The sequence below is a fragment of the Leptonychotes weddellii genome, chromosome 11 (genome assembly GCF_054177405.1).
Source record: "Leptonychotes weddellii isolate Sample4059 chromosome 11, ASM5417740v2, whole genome shotgun sequence".
NCBI lineage: Eukaryota > Metazoa > Chordata > Mammalia > Carnivora > Phocidae > Leptonychotes > Leptonychotes weddellii.
The window spans coordinates 43,595,851-43,617,392 of NC_138379.1; the positions used below are offsets into that span (position 1 = coordinate 43,595,851).

General features: G+C 45.0%; 1 protein-coding gene across 7 annotated transcripts in view; it reads right to left on the minus strand.

Annotated features, from left to right (window-relative positions):
- The window catches only part of PPFIBP2 (PPFIB scaffold protein 2), a 145,114-nt gene that overhangs the window by 80,868 nt on the left and 42,704 nt on the right, over nucleotides 1-21,542 (minus strand). For all 7 annotated transcript variants that reach the window (XR_014138704.1, XM_081798652.1, XM_081798653.1 and 4 more), the window contains exon 3: nucleotides 11,383-11,585. Coding sequence is in view for 6 of the 7 variants with exons in the window: in XM_081798652.1 (XP_081654778.1) it covers nucleotides 11,383-11,585 (203 nt within the window). In the remaining variant the exon portion in view is untranslated. The remainder of the gene's footprint in view (nucleotides 1-11,382; nucleotides 11,586-21,542) is intronic.

Sequence of the window (21,542 nt, forward strand, 5' to 3'; positions counted from 1 at the left end):
CTTGTTGTACTGAACCACCGTGGACCGTTGACAGGTCTATGCACTGCGCCAGACTGAAGAACATGTGTCTGAGCCCTGACCTCCATGCCTGCCACAGTTCTTGGCACACAGTAGCAACTTAAACATTCTTTGAGTGAAAGAGTGAGGCTCACGTGGCAAGACTGGCAAGATAAGCCTAAAATTCTACTCGGAGAGCCGGAGTCTTGAAGGTGGGTTTCCCCAGGGGAACGATGCTCCCACTGAGAGGAAAAGATGGAGTTCACATGTGACAAATGTGAGGAGGGAGGGTGGAGAAGGGGAAAGGAGAGGAGGGAGGAATCCAGACAAGTTACAGCTAAATTCTTGACATATTTTTATGGTACCCTCAAGTAGCAATTCCTACCTCAGTCTTTAAAAAAATAAAAAGAAATAAGTGTTATTTTATAATTCAACTCAAAAATTCAGAGTTAACACTCCAAAAGACCTAGGAGCAGGGCATGTGTGTGGCTGGTGGGCGGAGTGACCCAGGACACGGGAGCCATACGCACCTTTCACTCACTGACCTCCAGGTGGCAGGTGGGCCCTGGGCATGGCCCCGTCATCCCGCTCCCAAGGCAAACCCATGGCTGCACCACCACCTCACTCAGAAGGCCATCCCGGCCCGGGGCACCTCACAGTGGTCCACAGGCAGGCAGGCTTTGGGGGGATGAGATAAGCCCCTGAATAGGTTCATAAAATACATACATACAAAGTACTATTTGGATCTATAAATCACTATTTCTCTGAAAACAAAGTTTCCAGATTATCAAAATGATCCGTGACTCCCAAAGGATTAGAAGCCTGGGTTTTTTCTGGCTTATGCAGTTATTCTGAAAGGTTTAACCTTCCCTTGAAGGAGAGTGGGGGATGGTCCTCCAATCTAGTATACCGCCTCAGACCCACTGCTGAAGAGCATTCTCAGGAACCACAGGGGGTACACAAATAGGGGTTATTACGGTGACCCTCAAAGCCCTGGGGCCTTCCCAAAAGCAAGTCACTCCCCAGCAACCACACTCAACTCATCACCGTCTGGAACATGAGGTAGCCAGCTGAGGGCAAAGAGCACTACACTGAGCGACTGAGCGTCTGGGGCCTAAAAACACAGCTGAGCGCAGAGTAGTCAGGTTTGGACAGGGAAACTCAGGTAGCTTGCCCCTCTCCTCATCCCAGGGCTTAGCAGGGAACCCCAGGAGAGTCACCTCCATGGCTGGACGCCCACACACGTGTGAGAAGGACTGAGGATGGCTTCCTAAGGTTCTACTTTCCCCGCCAGGAGTCAGCAGCATCTAATCGGGCAGAATGTGGACTGAGAAGGGGTCTCATGGGTCACGTGCCATTCTGACCGCTAGCTCAGCCCTGAGCCTTGGGCTCTGGTGACAGGTGTCAGGATGGCCGTGGAATGCCAGATACAGGTTTGTGTCCTTCAACAGGTGTGCTGCACGGTGGGCCTGCCACTGGGGAGGTGGGGCGGAGCCCCACTGGGGAGGCTCAGCCCAAGGACACTGCTCCTTTGGGCTGGTAAGCAAGTCCTGCTTGTAAAACAGCATCCTGACCACTGCAGCCCAAGTCCCCATGGGGCACAAACACCTGAACCCACCACAAGTAGTTGGGACAAGGAGCGGCTGACGCTTCCCAGAAAGGGCCGGCCCATATGGTCTCGGTTATACTCAACTCTGCCATAAGCAGCCACAGCTAACACATGAACTAAAGAGTGTGGCTATGTTAACACCTAATATTTGTGGACACTGAAATTAGGATTTCAGACCATTTTCACATAAAATATGCTCATAATGCCTCAATCACTGAAAAACATAAAAATCATCCTTAGCTCATGGGGCATAAGAAATAGACAGTGAGCCAAATGCAGGCCATAGGTTGCTGACCCCTGGCTAGGGCTATATTCCCCTGTTTCGAATTAATCACCTGGGCTGGAGGGTGTTCTCATAAAAATGCAGATTCTGACCCAGAAGGTTGGGAATGGGACCTGACACTGTGCATTGCTAACAAGCTCCCAGGTGATGCTCATATTTGAGGATCTCAGGACCATATTTGAATGGTCAGAGGTTAGGAAACCACTTTCAGAAGTTTCTTAAAGCACAGGGTATTGAACAAGTTTGCCTGGAAGTACGAATCCTCCGGAGCCCCCCTCCCTCCCTCCCTACCAACCAGTGGTGCCTGAAAGGGCAGAAGGTTCCTGGTGGGTGCAGGGTGGGTGGGTGTCTACATGCTCAGACCCCAAGTTATGCTAACCTGGCAACATCAGCTACCACGTCCCCTGGGCCTGAAGCAGGACACTTAGTGGGGAAGGGTTTATTTGCTCTTTTATCAGTGTTTGCACATTCTTGGTCATTTATAAACATTTGTTCTCAGGGACTGAGTTTCCTCAAGTCAGGTCTGAAAGGAGCCAGACCTCTAGAATTTAGGAGGTGGGTACAGTTTACTGGGGGGGTTGGGGGGTGGCAGCAAAAATCTAGGAAAGTGAAAGCTGCTACGTTTACAGCAGCTGCAGGGTCCCCACTATGAGATGCTATGCCAGGAAAAATGTATTAAAAAAATCCAAGGTGCAGGTTTCCTCTAGGGCAGGAAATGCCTCTTGGAATGGAAGGAGCCATGCAAATAGCACCCCAGCAAAAGGCACTGGAACGAAGGGGTTTGGAGAGGTCTTCTCTGCCTTGACAATGGAAGGGCAGGTCTCTGCTCCTAGGAGCAGCCCTCAGCCCTCCCATTTCCTCTTCCCTAGCACAAACAGTAGAGGCCTCTTCAGGCTTGCCCTTTGTCCAGTGGGTTCCAAGGATGGGAAAGAACTCTTCCAACTGAGCCAGGGAGGCTGTCCAGCAGCTTCATTAATGAGGAGCTTAGGTCATCTAATTGAAACAAAGCTATTTTTCTTACATAAAGCCTGTACCTTCTTCCTTGGGATTTAGACTTTCTAGCATTTATCCCTGACTGCCACCTAGCAGCTGCAACCAGTACTGCAAGGAACAAAAAACCAGACTAGCACACCAGCCCTGCTCAGCGAAGGAGTCCCTTGGGAGCGAAGCACACGGCGGGGAGGGGGGTGTGCCTATACCTATGACTTTCAGTTCTCACTGGGAAAGGCAAATTGGCTCACATAAGCTCTATTTTTTTTTTTTTTTTTACCTTGAAATGTAAGCACCAAGTTTCCCCTTCTCTCAAGATCCAGAGGAAGGGATGTTTGGGTGGCTTAGTCGGTTAAGCATCTGCCTTTGGCTCAAGTCATGATCCCAGGGTCCTGGGATTGAGTCCTACATCGGGCTCCTTGCTCAGTGGGGAGCCTGCTTCTTCCCCTGCATGTGCTCTCTCTCTCTCACACACAAATAAATAAAATCTATTAAAAAAAAAAAAAAGATCCAGAGGAAAAAGCTTCCCTATAAAACCCCTGTAACTTTTTAAAATGAGTATGTCCAACATGCATATATTCTGATCCATCTTTTGTTCCAGGCCCTGGGTGGAGAATAAAGATACAGAGATAAATCACATGGCAGAGGAAACAAGCTCACAGTTCATAACTCATAGAACAGCTTTTTCTCCCTACCTTTTCTTGTAACTCCTCCGGCTTTTCAATATGGTAAACAGATTTGCTTCTTTGGCCAGAATGAAAGATTGCAAGCTGAACCCGGCAGGACCGGCAGGGGGCTCTGTTGGAGGAGCTGGGAGCTGAGGAAGCAGCCATCTGGGACAAGGTAGTGGAGCAATGAGCGGGTGGCCCTCCTGGGCCCGGGCCACTTTGTTTCGTGAAAGACTAGTGAAGAAGGGAACCGAGGGCTCCTGAAGCTACAGCAGGCTGTCAGAGGTGAGCACATAGGCTACAGAGGGCCTCGCTTCCCCGCCATCCCATTTCACTGCTCCTGAGAGGTCAGCCTCTGCCAAGCCCAGATCGTGGGGCAGCCGTAACCAGAGAGGGTCCCTAACCTGTCTCCATTTTGGAAACCAAAACACCTTGGCTGGGGGAAGGCCATGGCTGGTGCCGACCACAACGCCAGGACTAGAATGCCTGGCCAGATCTTGCAGGCAGATTGTCAAACCGGTCACTTCCAGTAGGGAGACAGAGGAGGGAAGAGGTTCATCCAAGGTCACATGCGAGTGGCAGGCCACTGGCCTCTTAACTCATCCCTACCTCCCACGCTGCCTCACCCTGGTTCGGTGCTGCCCAAGCACACTGGCCAGGGCACCTGCACCCTTGTGGAGGAAAGTCAGGGCTCCTGCTGGGAGGCTGAGCCGCTCCAGGAACCCTGCCTGCAGACAGGGGCCTGGTGTACGGTCCCGCTGCAGGTTCCCTGCCCACCTCTGCACTTGTCCTCACTCTGCTGCTGCTGGCTTGACCTGCCTTTCCTTGGACTTCATCTTGAGCCCCTGAAGCCTCAGGTCTTTATGCAGGATTCCCCTGACCCACATCCAAAGCCATGAAACAGCAGGCTAGACCTAGCATTTTTAGGATGAGAGGAGGCATCTGTACTGAATGGTTACAGAAGCCCCCGAGCTGCTCCATCTGGAGATGCTGCTGGTTCTGATAACTCTTGGGCATCACCCAGCGACCTGAGTCACCACCCTGGGGCTAGCTGGCTGTCCCCAATCCTGCGGAGCCCACTGGGAGCTGGAAGACTAGTCCTTCCTATGGGCTCTACCCCCAGCTCAGCCCTGGTTCCTAACCAGCCTCCATCCAGCCAAGGCAAGCAGGCATAGAGGAATGGTGACACCCCCTTCCAGGCCCTGGAAAAGCCCTACTCAAGGTCCAGCCGGATTCCGGGATGTGGCCATAGCAGCCCCAGCGCCCCCCTGCTTGTGCTGTATGTCGGGGCCAGGGCGCCTCCAGCCGTTCTGGCCTTCAGGACCACCTGGTGGGATTGAGGGGCTCTTGACCAGAAATGGCCGTGCTCTCCCTGAGGGCATCATCCGCACTCCACCACAGGTCGAGGCGGCGGCTGCAGGGAAGTGAAGGAGGCCGCCCCTGGTGGAGCTTAGCTCTGTGTCCATCACAGCAGAGAGGCCTCAGCCCTGCAGCCAGGGCCTCAGCCTCGTCCTCTCTAGTACTGACCCTGAGCTGGGCCTGGTCTACCCAGTGTGAAGGACGACCCTTTCCTCCCCTGAGCTCAGAGAGGACAGCCCCACGGAAGCTTCTCTGCCGGTCAGGCCCTGGCTCACCTTGGACCCCAGGACAGTCTCCCTACAGAAGGGCCTTATCAGAAGCTCCCAGCTACTCTACCAACTTCCTGGAGATAGGCCCAGCATTCAGATACAGATACCACTTCCAGGACAAGGGAATCTGGGCACTTGGTTCCTTTCCACACTGAAGCCCCAGAGGGGGTCCCCAGGTTAGAGAGCCCAACACATACTTTCTGGGCCCAGAGCCCACTTTTCCTCATTCTACTGCCTGCCAAGGAAGGAAAGACCCTGTTTTAGGCCCCAAATCTCTGGAAACTCACTCACCACACAGCACCACTGAATCCTGGGCAGGTCTGCTGCACTGGATCTTTAGGAGTCTGGCCTGTTTCTAACCGTCCCCAGGCAGAGTCTTCGCTGCTGCCTACCGTTCTCCATCCAGCCTGCCAGCTCCCGGCAGAGGGAGAGCCAGCCCCACTGTAGAGAGACACAGCTGCCTGGGGTGCACTAAGACCAGGAGCTCCTTCTCCACCCAAGACAAAGGCAGGGCCCAGACTCACCTGCTGTTTGTTCCTATTCGAGCCACCACCCATTCCCCCACACCCACCTCTGCCTCCACAGCACCTGTTCTCCTTGTGTACCCCAGATGCCGACATGGGTGTCTGAGGGTCCACAGCACAGAAGACAGTATCTTCTACCACACGATCCTCTCACCACGCCCAGAGGCAGCTAATCCACAGCTGTGTGTAAATGGAGGGTCTTTAATTTCCATTTCTTTTGCACCTAACATCTCTTTGTAGGCCTGGAGGACTTGACTCAAAAATTAGGAGGAGGCCAGTTAGATTCTCTCCTCCAGGAATTTGAGTCTCTCTCTCTCTCTCTCTCTCTCACACACACACACACACAGGGAATAAATGCAAGAGAGAAAACATGAAAAGAATTTGTCAACAAGAAGACTAAAATCAAGTCTAAAGGCCATGTGGCAGTTGCTCTGGGTGGTCTTTCTAAGAGCCATTCATGCCCCCTCCCTCCCATCATGGTTCCTTCCAGACAGAATGCCAATACTTGTTTCCCGGCCTCCCTTGCAGCTAGGGTATGCACATGTGAACAAATCTGGACCTTGGGAGCATATGGGAAGTGTGCTACAGGGCTTCAGAGAAAAAGATTTCCCTTCTTAATTACAAAAAAAAGAAAAGAGAAGAGAAGAGAAAAAGAAAAGAAAGAAAAAAGAAAAGAAGAGAAAAGGAGAGAAGAGAAGAGACAAGACAAGACAAGACAAGACCTGTCCCACCTCTGGACATGCTGCCTGGAGCTGCAGTCGCCATCTTGCAGCATTAAGCGATACCTCTGAGGAAACACCAACCCCCTAAGGAAGATGGGGCAGAAAGATGGGAAGAGCCAGAGCACTTGCGGTCATCCAGAGCCACTGATTTGACCCTGGGACCGCCCATCTTCTGGGTATCTTGTAAGTGACATATAAACCTCCTTACTGTCTATGCCACTTCTCCGGAGAAAGAACCACCAACTGATAGAGAGGTCATGAGGCTGCGCTGGACCACACCGGGCCAACAGATGACCAAGCAGTAACAGGGGGATACGGCAAAGCCAGCTGACTAAAGAGGAGAACAGCACAAACACACAAGGCACACAGAGGCTTAAACACTGCCTGCCCGATCCTTCAAGCTGTCTTATTAGTTCCTATTCTAAGCCACATGTACTTTTTTAAAAAATAATTTAACTGAGTCTCTGTGGTTTAAAGCAGTGTGTCTCAAGCTTTTAATGTGAATATGAATCACTGGGAGTTGGTTCAGTGGGTAAAAGGGTGGGGGGGGCGGTGCATATTCTGCCCTTTTATAAAGACACCAAGCAGCAAGCAAACTACCAGGGGATGACAAGGTTGCTGGTCCACAGACTGTAATTTAAATGGCAAAGTCTTCTATAAGTACCAATCTAAAAGCAATTAAAAAGTACTGGTGGATTTGTTCACTACTTCGGACTCTATTTCCATATGGGTACGACCTACTACGGAATGTGTATGCCCCCAGAATATAAAAGGACTTTAGGCTTGCAAGATCTAATACATAGACAGGCTGTCTCTGTCCAGAATCAAAACTTCACATCCTGTCCTGGTATCCTGGAATGTTTATATGAACTTTTGACCCACCCTCAAAGTACACCATTCATAGGTAACTGATGGCCATAATTACTCCAATAGACTCTGAATGCAACACAAAGTTCAGGAAACTCTTTCCAAAGGCACGCATTCCCCCCAACCACCCTAAAGAACCTCAAAACATCTACAAATCTTAATATAAGCAGTTTTCTGCAACACATCTTGAAAAACCAACAACCATGTTGACTGCCCTTGGATCAAAAAATATTTAAGAATCCTTTTTTAGTAAGTTATAGAAGTTAGGTCCGTATTTCACACCACACACTAAGAAATATTGCAGGTTAGCCCTAAGATATAAATCAAACCATAAACTTACTGGAGAAGATACAGGTGAATAGCATTTGATTTGAGGTTAAGAAAGGCCCTTCTAGGGATAAAAGGAAAACAAGAAACCCGAACAGGAAAGATAGTTAATTACAATCCTTGTAAAGTTTTGTCTCAAAAAGCACCACAAACAGCATTTTAAAAAACAAAGTGAGGAAAATGCCACAAATAAAGCAAAGGGCTTTAAAAAGGTCAATATAGAAGAAAAGCACTAAAATCCTAACAGGAAGAGGAAAGAAGAGCATAGAATACGAACAGGGTGCGGTAGGGACACCCACGGTGATCTCTGGGGTGTGTGGGAAGAAAAGATTAGTGCTACTTTTTTAACCTGACCCTTAAAAAAAAATCTCTATTTGGGGCTTTGTTTTATAATTTACATATATTAGGACAATACTGCCTATATAAATATGAATGAATGGAAATGAATTTTTTTTTCCAGATAGGGTAGAGTTCAAAACTTTAGAGACCATATAGAAGAATACTACAAAAAAAAAAAAAAAAAAGTGTTTAGCCTTCCACTAGGCAAAGAAATGCAAAAGTGGTAAAAACACATTTTTTTCCCTAAGAAATTAGTAAAGCCTTTTTTTTTTTTAATCTTAGTGATTGTTGTTGATCAGGATGTACCTCAAACCCTGCCAGTGAAAATATAAATGAGTAAAATCTTCCTGAAAAGTGGTTTGGAAAAAATGTGTCAAAGGCTTAAAGATATTAATACCCTTGGATTAGAGTTGCCAGATTTAGCAAACTGCATGGGACATACTTACTAAGATTTATCCACCGCTTATCTAAAATTCTAGTTTAACGGAGTATCCTGTATTTTGTCTGTTAACTCTATTTAATTCCACCTTTAGGACTCTACCTTATGGAAATATCTACAGAGAAAGACAAATATTCCTGGACACTCTCTGCAGCAAAGCTATATATTGGTGAAAGATTAAAAAGAACCTAAATGTCAGTATTAGAGAAATGGTCACATAAATTCAGGCATGTCCATACAAGGTAGAAGTACGTAATCATTGTAAACTATGCAGTGAGGGATAAAACCATGAGCTGTTGTCCGTACTCTGGGCAGACTGCGCTTTTGCTGGGGAAGCTGCTTCAGTGAATCTCTTGGTTATGATGGTAAAGGTCCCGAGCAAGCTGAGAGGGGACATTTAAAACCAGAGGCTAAACTGCTCTGCAGCCTGATGGCAGGATTCAGGGAATAGTGGAGGAGGCTCTGTCTGGAAGTTTCCAACGGGCCCCCGGCACATGGTGACAGGCCAGCCCAAGGACAGAGAGAGTCAACAAGTGACTTTAGGAGAATTCTGGCCAATGGATAGTGGGAGCAGTGACATCCGATATCCAACATTTGGTTTCAAGTTTTTGTTTTCTACACACAAACATTCCACATGTAAACTCACCTTCCCTTACCTGCCATTCTGAAACCCCCAAAGCTCTGAAGACCAAAAGGTTTTGTTTTGTTTTGTTTTTAGAAATAATGTTGGTGCCAAACTTATTTGGCAGCCTAACTGGACCTGAGCTAACAGGAGAATATTTATAGTCTTTTTTTATCCCACTTCATGTGGATATTCATACGTTTTGCCGAAGAAAGGTCAATGCGTTCCTGCTCCATATCTGCTAGAAATAGAATATATTCTATGGTATAGATGCATGGTCTTGCCCTTCTGAAGTTTAGTAAGTTCTGGGTTCCAAAATGCATCTGGACCCAGGGTTTCAGATGGAGGGGCTAAGGACCAGTAATTCTCTTGAGGCGTCATCAAGTTCCCTTTAAACACTGCAGCCGGAGTCAATCGGGCGAGCAGGAACGGAGGGGTGGGTATGGGTGAACACACTGGGGGAAAGTGGGCCTTGGAAAGCTCAGCTGTCCGCACAGGTGGGCAGAAGATGGTCAGAGGGACTGGAGAGAGGCCAGGCACAGCCCAGAGCTGGAAGTATGGGAAGAGCCAGAATTCCTGACGGAACTCCAGGGAGGCAGAGACCCTTCTGGCCTGGGACGGGAGACAGAAGGAAACTCCGAAAGCCCCCCTGCGAAACCCGACCACAGGTTGGAAAAGGGGGGTGGAGGAGCAGATGCGGCCTTCCGTCTTGTCGTGGCACAAGTCCGAGAGACCACCAAGGACAGTCTTCACTTGGAGGGGACACGAGGCGATTCTCAAACCTAGATGGCAACATGCCCTCCAGAGACCCATCCCGAGGGCTTCCCCCGCTTCCCCAGGCAACATCCAGCTGTATCCCCTGTTGCTGCCTTCACGAATGCCTGCAAACCTTGTGGCTTCCAACAAGGCAAGCACACGCTCTCACAGCGCTGGAGGTCAGAAGTCCCCAGTGGGTCTCGCCGGCTGGAGGCTCTAGGGGAGGGCCACCTTGCTAGCACCCCTCCCCTGGGCTCCTGACTTGCTTCCATCTGGAAAGGCTGATTCACACCGCTCCCACACCAACGCTTCCACTATCTCCTTCCACTTGTAAGGACGCCAGGGCCTGCCTGGACAATCCACGCCGCTTGATCTTCCTATTTAAACTCTGCTGATTAGCAACCCTAATTCCCTCTGCTACCTTCCCCTTGGCCACACATGTACGGTAACATTCACAGGATCTGGAGATTAGCACACAGACGTCTTTGGGAGGCCACTACTGTCCCTACCGCATGGGTGTAGGGATGTTACAGAACACCAGGCAGGCAGCCTACATACTGAAAATATTGAGTACCACATGAACATAATGAAGAACTCTTCAGTGTTCAGGGAGGCGTGGGTAGAAGACTGTACTGACGGAGGACTCCTGAACAGAAAGTCATCTAGGACAGCTGGCATGTAACCTGTCTTATCGCAAATGACTTGGCCTCTGGGCGAGGATGTCTCAATCTCCTTGGTTTCCAACATCAACCTCTACCTCCCAGTTTAGTGGGCCCAGTCCTGCCTTCCCACCTCGGTGTGTACTTTCCCGTTTGGAATCAGTCTGCAGGACTCTAGCTTTAGAAGACCATTTTGGCTTTCATCCTCAAACTCAGCTCAGGCAATCCCACGCTCCCTCAAGCTTCCCAGCTTCCTCCCTCCTGCCCTCGAATGGTTGCATCTTAGACACGTCCTCAGCGGGGCAAGCTCTTCACCTTCCCCCATCCCCGAATATCACCAGGCTCTTAAAGTTGAGCAGATGGTCTCCTCAGGGAAGGAGACAGGTCACCAAAGCCATGTATTTACAGCTCTGGTTACTCATCTGCCTCCCTCAGAGACTAGCAGATGTGCAGCCTTGATCTAGAGAGAGCAGGAGGGGGGTCAGGAACACTGCATCCCGCTCTAGGGACAAAGTGTACCAGGGCAAGGAGATCTGAAGGGCAGGGGCGGCAGTGAAGGGCTGGGTGAGGGGACCAGCTGTTGTAAGAGACAAGGAGCAGGGGGGACAGCTGAGGATAGAGACCCCACCTGGGGATCATAATTTGGAAGTTGTACTTGTACTCCCGCAGGGAAGAACTCTCCTCTGGCCCTGGATGTCCCCCAGTCTCAGAGAGCGTGACTGGAGCCCACAGGCAGTCTGACCGTGCGGCTTCAGCTGCTGGCCTGGGGCTCCCCCCTCCTGCTGGAAAGGACCACCCAGTGGGGGCTGGCCAAAGCCGGATGGGAAGCAAGAAGAGGCTGGAAGGTGCACAGATGAGGAAATAGTCCCAGGCAGTGTGGCATTCCGTACGCCCCGCGGTTATGTGGTTACGTCCCCCAGTGGTTTCCCGAACAGGCCACGGGCCCACTCACCAAGCTCTCCTTTATGTAGGCAGCTGTGGGGCCCGGGATTTGGCTCAGGAGGGCTGCTCTCTCCTGAGGCTGCTCCAGCATCTCCAGGGCCAGTCTCAAGTCCTCAATGAGATGGAGCACTGGAAAGGGGTTCGTGTGGGAGGCCAGGGAGGCCAGCGCAGGCTCACAGCTCCCATCATGGATATCGGCACCTGTTTTAGTGCCTGGAACGAGAGAGAGGTGGGAACCTTGGTAAGAAGGGTGGACGCCACGGGCAAGGAACTGGCAAAGAGCAAAGAGAGAGGAGATAGGGGACGGAGATGGATAGGAAGCCTCGAAAACCACTTCTGCCTCAGCAGAACCATTCACACAGCAAACTCGGCAGAAACCATCTTTAATCCTGGACTGGGCCTGCCAGGAAGAGACGGGACCGAGGTGGACGAGTTGCCCAGGGAGACTGATGTACAGAAGCTCACACCCCTAGACAACGGGGAGAACACAGCCTGCCCTGACCCTGCCCCCAAAACACGCTAGCTAAAACAACGAGCTGCCATCCTCCCGCCTTTAGATTCCTAACTTTAAGTTAATGCGGTAGGGCCGTCTGAGCGGATGGCACCAAAAAGGCCCCCCTCCCTGTATGTGCGTCCCTCTCCTCTCCTCCCACAGTGGTTCCCGACTCCGGGCTGGCCCCGACTGCATCAGAGTGACACAGTACCAGGCTGGTGAGCGTTTCCAGTGGACTGGAATCTGTCTGGATCTTCCTACTTGGGGGGATCTCTACATCCCCTTATGGACTCACACTTTACAGCCGTATGAGTTACTGTGTAATCCACATCTCCTCACCCCGTCATGGGCTGTGAAGCTCTGAGGCCAGGGTCCCTGGCCTCCCGGCCCCTCTCATTCCCCACCCCCCATGCTGAAGGGGCATCTGACTATCTGCACGCGTGCTCAGAGGAATAGCTAAGAGGGAGACAGCTTGGACTGGGTCAGCTCTTTCTAATTTCAAGTGTCCCAAACAAGATTGTTTTTGCCTTTCTGAACCTCACCGTTTAAGCAAACAAACAAAAAGTCTTCTTTGCATAAACACAGTGGTCTATTTTTCAGACCAAAAACTGGGGTGACACAGTCTGACAAAGGATTTCTGTGCTTCTTTCAGCAATAAAACACACTTCAGAAAATATGGTGTCGGCGGTAGAATTTCTAGGGCACTTGGATTGTTTATAAGGCCAATAGGAATCAGGGCTCTGCTGGAAAATGTGGGCAATAGGGCCACCCCATCCCCAGTTACACGCAAGGCCTGACGTCTAAATCTAGGTCCCTCCACCCTTCTAAGAGCCAGCTTCCTAGTTGCCACGGCAGTCTTCACAAGGAAAAATCCACACAGAAGGAAACAATTACTATTTGATTGCTGGTTTGCCTTCTGAAAGCACAGGATAGAGGGAATTGTGGGTCACAATCCACAAACAAGTCTATGGCTCTGGGGATCTGGGAAAGTGCCGATTACCCACACTCCAGTGTGTGCTCAGCAGTTTCTGGGCCCTGCAAATCCAATGGTGAGTTGACTGGGAAGGGCCACAGCCGACTTCAGGGAAGAAAATAGACCAAAATAGGGCAAGACGCCCCTCCACCCCACCCTTCGTCTCCAAGCAAATGCCGAGTAATCCCTGACCATCCTAGACATGCTCCAACACGTACACCTTCATACATGGAGGATAAGTCAGGCCAGTCAGGCCAGGGGGAGGTGGGAAGACTGAGATTTTCATTAACTTTATGTCACTCTGTGGTGCTGGACAAGTCTCTTCCTTTCTCTGGGCCCCTCCCTGCTCTAAAGCCTTGGGATGCTTCCCTACTGTTCAAGGTGGGTGTGTGTACACATGTGTATCTGTGCCTATTTTTGTATGTGATTTATGTATACACAAAATATTTAACCCCCCCCTTTTTTTGTAATTTACGTCAACACACAGGCTCCAAAATGGTCCAGAATGGTGAAACTCCTAGGGCCCAGCATTAGCAAAGGCAAAAATCGCCCAGAATATTCAATTCCATACTCCACACATTCCCTTCAGATGATTAGCTCCTATGGAAAAATTACAACCACAGAGGGAAACGAATCAAAACAGAACTACCAGATACACCAACAAAGAAGAAAATATATGCCCTCATACTTGAGGATAACAGAGCAAGATAAAAGAAGATAACATAACATATAACACAAAATATAAAAGATACAAGGTGTTATGCCCCAAATTACTTCTCAGAAAAGAGCAATTCACCTTATACTCAAACCCTAATAAAGTTTCTCTCTGGGGACACCCTACCACTTTATTTTGAACAACAAAGCACTCTTTGGGGAAGATAGCAGAAAGGGTTTCAATTTTATTTGCACATTGAGTTTTACAAACTATAGATGCCTGGGCCCCACATCACAGGTTCTAATTGGCCTGAGGTGTGACCTGAAAGAATAAAAAGCTCCCCAGATGATTTTAATGTGCAGCCCAAGTTGAAACCATTGCACTAGCAAATCACCACAATCAATACTACATTTTGATGTTTAGGGAGGTCTCTTGGGAATCTTTATTTTAAGGGTGCAAAGACTAAAGCTTAATACAGATTTAGTAATTATTAGAAGAAATAAGACCACATAAAATGGAAGCATAGGATTTTATTGAAAGCCTTTAAAAAAATTTTTTTTTAAAGATTTTATTTATTTGCGAGCGAGAGAATGAGAGACAGAGAGCATGAGAGGGAGGAGGGTCAGAGGGAGAAGCAGACTCCCTGCTGAGCAGGGAGCCTGATGTGGGACTTGATCCCAGGACTCCAGGATCATGACCTGAGCCGAAGGCAGTCGTACTGAAAGCCTTTTAATGATTACTTCCAAAGGCAAGTTAAGTAAGTATGTGGTAATCATTAGGGTTATTTATATATGCTTTGCTTGTCCTCTACTTGAGCTAATAGTGGGATTACACATTTGCCCCTTAAAGTTACTTAAGGCCACATGCCTTCCTTTGGCCAATAAATATCAAAAAGTCTTAAAGAACCAATACATAATTCCCCATATCTCTTCTACCTGCTCTGGCCTCTGGTAATGGTGGAGACTGAATCAGCCCATGTCCAAGAGTGATGATGACAGGGACCAGAGCTCCCAGCAGATCTAGGGGGAACTTAGAATATGAACAAGAAATAAACTATGCTGTTTCAAGCTACTCATCTTTTAGGCTGTTACGCTGCAGTAACAGACAGTCCTATCTTCACTTATACAAAGTATGTATGTCATACAGTCACATATGTGGAAGATAAACTTTTCAAAAATGACCTTTTAATGGGTTCAAACTTAAGTGACCATCAACTTAATACAGGCTGCTATATGTGTAAGATGTTAACCACAAATCAAAAACTGGTAAAAGATATGCAAAAAATAAAGAGAAGGAATCCAAGTATATTAGTAAAGAAAGGCAGCAAATTGTGAGAAAAGAGCAAGAAAATAAAGGAACAGAGAAGAACTATAAAAACAACCACAAAACAAGTAACAAAATGGCAATAAGTACATACCTAACAATAATTACTTTAAATGCAAAATGGACTAAACACTCCAAACAAAAGACACAGGGTGACAGAATGGATAAAAAACAAGACCCATCTATATGCTGCCTACAACAGACTCATTTCAGACCTACAGACACATGCAGATTGAAAGTGAAGGGATACAAAAGCATTTATTGTGCAAATGGAAGTGAAAAGAAAGCTTAGGTAGCAATACTTATATCGGAGAAAATAGACTTTAAAACAAAGACTGTAACAAGAGAAGAAGAAGGATACTATATAGTCATAAAGGGAACAATCCAACAAGAAGATATAATAGTTGTAAGTATTTATGCACTCAACCTGGGAGCACCTAAATACATAAAGCAGCTAATAACAAACATAAAGGGAGTAATTGAGAGTAATATAGTAAGAGAAGGGGATTTTAACACCCCACTTACATCAATGGATAAATCATCCAAGCAGAAAATCAATAAGGGAACAGTGGCTTTGAATGACATACTGGACCAGATGGAGCTAACAGATATATTCAGGACATTCCATCTTAAAACAGCAGGATATGGGCGCCTGGGTGGCTCAGTTGGTTGAGCGACTGCCTTCGGCTCAGGTCATGATCCTGGAGTCCCGGGATCGAGTCCCGCATCGGGCTTCCTGCTCAGCGAGGAGTCTGCTTCTCCCTCTGACCCTCCCCCCTCTCATGTGCTCTCTCTCTCATTCTCTCTCTCAAATAAATAAGTAAAATCTTTAAAAAAAAAAAAAAAACAGCAGGATACACATTCTTTTCAAGTGCATATGGAACATATTCCAGAATAGATCACATATTAGGTCACAAAACAAGTCTCAACAAATTTAAAAGCACTGAAGTCATACCATGCATCTTTTCCAACCATGATACTATGAAACTAGAAATCGACCACAAGAAAAAGTCTGAGAAGAACACAAATAAATGGAGGTTAAATAACATGCTACTAAACAATGAATGGGTCAAAGAGGAAATTTAAAAGACATGGAGACAAATGAAAATGAGAATACAATAGTCCAAAATCTTTGGAATACAGCAAAAGCTGTTCTAAGAGGGACATTTATAGCAATACAGGCCTACCTCAAGAAGCAAGAAAAGTCTCAAACAACCCATTCTTATACCTAAAGGAGTCAGAAAAAGAACAAACAAAACCCAAACCGAGTAGGAGGTAGGAAATAATAAGATTAGAGCAGAAATAAACAAAACAGAAACTAAAAAAACAATAGAACAGATCAATAAAACCAGGAACTGGTTCTTTGAAATGATCAATTAATATTAATAAACCTTTAGCCAGACTCATCAAAGAGGAAGAAAGAGAGAGAGAGAGAGAGAGAAAGGACTCAAACAAAATCAGAAATGAAAGAGGGGAGGTGAGTAACCGACACACAGAAATATAAAGGATTGTAAGAGCGTATTATGAAAAATATGCCAACAAACTGGAAAACCTAGAAGAAATGGATAAATTCCTAGGAGCATATAACCTCCAAAAATTGAATCAGGAATAAATAGAAAATTTGAACAGACTGATCACCAGCAATGAAACTGAATCAGTAATCAAAAAAACTCCCAAGAACAACAAAACAAAACTCCCAACAAACAAAAGTCCAGGACCAGATGGTTTCACAGGTAAAATCTATTAAACACTTAAAGAAGAGTTAATACCTAGTCTTCTCAAACTATTCCAAAAAAATAGAAGAGGAAGGAAAGCTTCCAAATTCATTCTATGAGGTCAGCGTTACCCTGATACCAAAACCAGATAAAGACACTACAAAAAAAGAGAACTACAGGCCAATATCTCTGATGAACACAGATGCAAAAATCCTCAAAAAAATATTAGGAAACCAAATCCAACAATATATTAAAAAAATCATTCACCACCATCAAGTGGGATTTATTCCTAGGATGCAAGGGTGGCTCAATGTTCACAAATTAATCAACATGACACATCACATCAATAAGAGAAAGGATGAAAACCGTATGATCATCTCAGTGATCTACAGACTTAATGTAATCCCTATCAAAATACCAACAGCATTTTTCACAAAACTAGAATAATCCTAAAATTTGTATGGAACCACAAAAGACCTCGAATAGCCAAAGTGATCTTGAAAAAGAACAAAACTGGAAGCATCACAATCCCAGATTTCCAAGTTATACTACAAAGCTGTAGTAATCAAAACAGGATGGTACTGACACTAAAACAGACACATAGACCAAAAGGACAGAATAGAGAGCACAGAAATAAACCCATGATTATATGGCCAATTAGTCTTTGACAAAGGAGACAAGAATATACAATGGGAAAAAGACAGTCTCTTCAACAAATGGTGCTGGGAAAACTGGACAGCTACATGTAGAAGAATGAAACTGGATCACTTTCTTACACCATACACAAAAATAAACTCAAAATGGATTAAGGACCTAAATGTGAGACCTGAAACCATAAAAATCCTCAAGAACACAGGCAGTAATCTCTTTGACATTGGCCATAGCAACAGTTTTCTAGATATGTCTTCTGAGGCAAGGGAAACAAAGGCAAAAATAAACGACTGGGACTACATCAAAATAAAAAGCTTCAACAAAACGAAAAGACAACCTACTGAATGGAAGAAGATATTTGCAAATGACATACCTGATAAAGGGTTAGTATCCACATATATAAAGAACAACTTAGCACCAAAAATCCCAAATAATCCAATTAAAAAATGGGCAGAAGACATCAACAGACATTTCTCCAAAGACATCCAGATGGCCAACAGACACAGGAAAAGATGTTCAACAACACTCATCAGGGAAATGTAAACCAAAACCACAATGAGATGACACCTCACACTGGCCAAAATGAAAAACACAAGAACCAACAAGTATTGGCAAGGATGTGGAGAGAAAGGAACCCTTGTGCACTGTTGGTGGGATTGCGAACTGGTGCAGCCACTATGGAAAACAGTATGGAGGCTCTTTAAAAATTAAAAATAGAATTACCATATGAACCAGTAATTCCACTACTGGGTATTTATCCAAAGATTGAAAACACTAATTCAAAAAGAGAAAAGCATCCTTATGTTTTTTGCAGAATTATTTGCAATGACCAAATTATGGAAGCAGCCCAAGTGTCCATCAACAGATGACTGAATAAGGAAAACATGATATAAAATGGAATATTACTCAGCCATAAAAAATGAAATCTTGCCATTTGCAACAACACAGATGTATCTAAAGAGTATAATGCTAAGTAAAATAAGTCATTCAGAGAAAGACCAATACCAAATAATATCTCTCATATGTGGAATTTAAGAAAGAAAAGAAGAGACAAACCAAAAAAAATAGACTCCTAGCTACAGAGAACAAACCAGTGGTTACTGGGGGTGGGGGAGGGTGGGGGGGTGGGGATGGGTAAAACAGGTGATGGGGATTAAGAGTACTTATGATAAGCACCAGGTAATGTATGGAAGTGTTGAATCACTATATTGTACACTTGAAACTAATATAACACTATTAACTATACTGGAATTAAAATTGTTCTAAATGATATCTAATCATTTAGATGGGGGTTCTTGGGCATGAGATGAAATATCTTATGATAGTATCATATGTGAATTTTAAAAGTGCTGTATTTAAAACAACTTAAAAATAATGTTTTCTAAGACTTCACCACAGGGCGCCTGGGTGGCTCAGTTGGTTAAGCGACTGCCTTCATCTCAGGTCATGATCCTGGAGTCCCGGGATCAAGTCCCACATCGGGCTCCCTGCTCATCGGGGAGTCTGCTTCTCCCTCTGACTCTCCCCCCTCTCATGCTATCATTATCTCTCTCAATAAATAAATTAAAAAAAAAAAAAAGACTTCGCCACAATAGCAGCATTAGCATTACCCAGGAGCTCAGTGGAAATACAGACTCTCAGGTCCTATTTTGGCCCTATAAACATGGATCTACATTTTATCAACATCCCCAAATGCTCTACAACTTCCCTGGAATTATTCATAATGACAGAAACAGCATGTTAGAGATAAACGTAACACTTGAATAAAATTGTTAAAAATGTGCCACCGAGACAAGAAATCCATAAATATATTATTTTACGTAGGTACTTATAAATACACGAGTCTAAACCAATCAATTAATATTATGAGTACATATTTGTGTATTCAGGAATGCTTGTCTATTGGGGCATATACAGTATGTTTTACATCATTAGAGGGGAAAAGGAAGAAACAGAAACCTTAATGAAAGAATAAGAAAGCATGAGAAAAGAAAAGGAAAATTTGAAAAAGAACCAAGTGGAAACCAAAACAAAGAATGTAATGCTTTAGTTTTAGGTGGACAGATTAAAGAACAGACAAGAGAATTACGGAAGTGGAAGGTGGGAGACAGCGTAGAGAATGAAGCAGAGGCAACAAAGAGAAAACCGCAGGGATTTCTCACAGTTGAAAACTTGAGTCCTCTCACTTTGAAGACACACACTGCATCCTCAAAAGGGTACATATCAAAACACACCCACCCTAGAAACCACACAGTGAAACTCAAGAACACCAAAGATAAAGAGGACATTTAAAAGCAACTAGAGAGAAAAGGCAGACAGTCTACAGTTACCTTGTCAACAGACTTCTCATGGGCAATAAAGCCCAGTGACCACAAAATATCATCTACAACCTGTAACCTGCACAAGATAAGCTGGCACTCAAGATCAAGAATAAAATAAGGACATTCTTTAGACGGTGACTCATGCAATTTATTCCTGATGGAATTTTTAAGGATCTCCTTCATGAAGAAGGAAACTGCACCAAGCAAGAAGGTGTGGGATGAAAGAAACAATTATGTCGGAGCAGTTGTTAACATTTTTTGTTAAGCAAAATCAACACTGTCAATTAAAAATCACAATAATTTGGAGGATATGAATCAAGATGATACTGGAATACTATACAAAAATAATGTGGACAATGGGGCAGTGGTAGAAATCAAAGCATTCTAAGAGTCAGGTATTAATGACGAAGAATTCCTCTTCTTTAAAGATATTTATCTTTAGCTTTCATGGTCAGGAGACATGTTAAAAATATAAGTATATGAGCATTAGAAGACTAGAAATAGATACTTAACTTTCTGGCAAAGATTAAAAACAACAACAGAGGCCAGCAAGACAAAACCAAAAACAACTTAAAAAAAAAAGTTAAAATGAAATACATATAAATAAATATATTTACAAATAAATATAAATAAATAAATAAATAGAAAATAAGCCTTAAGACACCTGTATACCAGTAAGTATAATAATTATAAATGCATTAAACTCACCTATTTAAACTAAAAAATTTAAATAGAAAGAAATCCAGTTCTTTGATGTTATTAAGAGAGGCATACAAGAGACACACAAAAAAAATTATGACACTGAATGACTGAAATATAAAGTATTCAAAAAGATACAACAAAGGACTCCATATATTAGAGCATTATGTCAAACTATTAAAAACAGTCACACACACACACACATGCACACATGCACGCACAAAATCACTGGATGAAATGATAAAACAAAGAAAAAAATCATCAGAATGGTCCTGTAAAAAATAAATTGTCATGTGTTGAGCCATGTGAACCACAATTTAATTTTTTTTCCAAAGAAAGTATATCAGGCCAAATGTTTTTACAAGTCAGTTCTGTCAAACCTTCAAGAAGTGACTAATTCTACTCCATATTGTGTAAGTGGAGGAGGGGACTGCTCCCAGCATTCTCCATAAGGAGAACCCGCGAGCGCAGCCTGTAGGTGGGAACCATACAAGTCAGCAGCCCTGAGCGCCGCACAGGGAAATCCAGGCCTTCTCACTGATGCACCTGGACACACAGAACCTAAACACAAATTCTGAAAACTGAATCCATGGTAAAAAAGATAGCACACTGTAACCCTCAAACCTGGGAAATGACAGATCAAGCAGACCTAAATAGGAAATAACAAATAAAGTGGTGATCTATCAGAACAACAAAAGACAGAGACCTCTGCCCCCAACAGCTAGACATGGCACGCTGTGTTCAAGCAAGTGCAAAGCATTTATGTCCAAACTGACCATAGACGAATTAGAGGGACTAAAATAAAAAAAGACAAGAAGTAACAGGTGTTGGTGAGGATGTGGAGAAAAAGGAACCCTCATACACTGTTGGTGGGAATATAAATTGCTGTAGTCACTGTGGAAAACAGTATGGCGTTGCCTCCAAAAAATTGGAAATAGAAATGCTGTATGATCCAATAATTCCACTATTGGGTATTTACCCAAAGAAACAAGAACACTAATTAGAAAAGATATACACACCCCTGTGTTTATTTCAACATTATTTACAATAGCCAAGATCTGGAAGCAACCCAAGGGTCCATGGAGAGATGAATGGATAAGGAAAATGTGACAGATTAATATCACACGCAGCCATAAAAAAGATGAGATCATAACATTTTGACAACACGGATGGACCTAGAGGGTATTCTGCTAAGTGAAATAAATCAGACTGAGAAAGACAAATACCATACGATTTCACTCATATGTGGAATCTAAACACACACATACACAAATGAATAAACAAACAAAAAACAGAATCAGACTTATAAATACAAGGAACCAGCTGATGGTTGCCAGGGG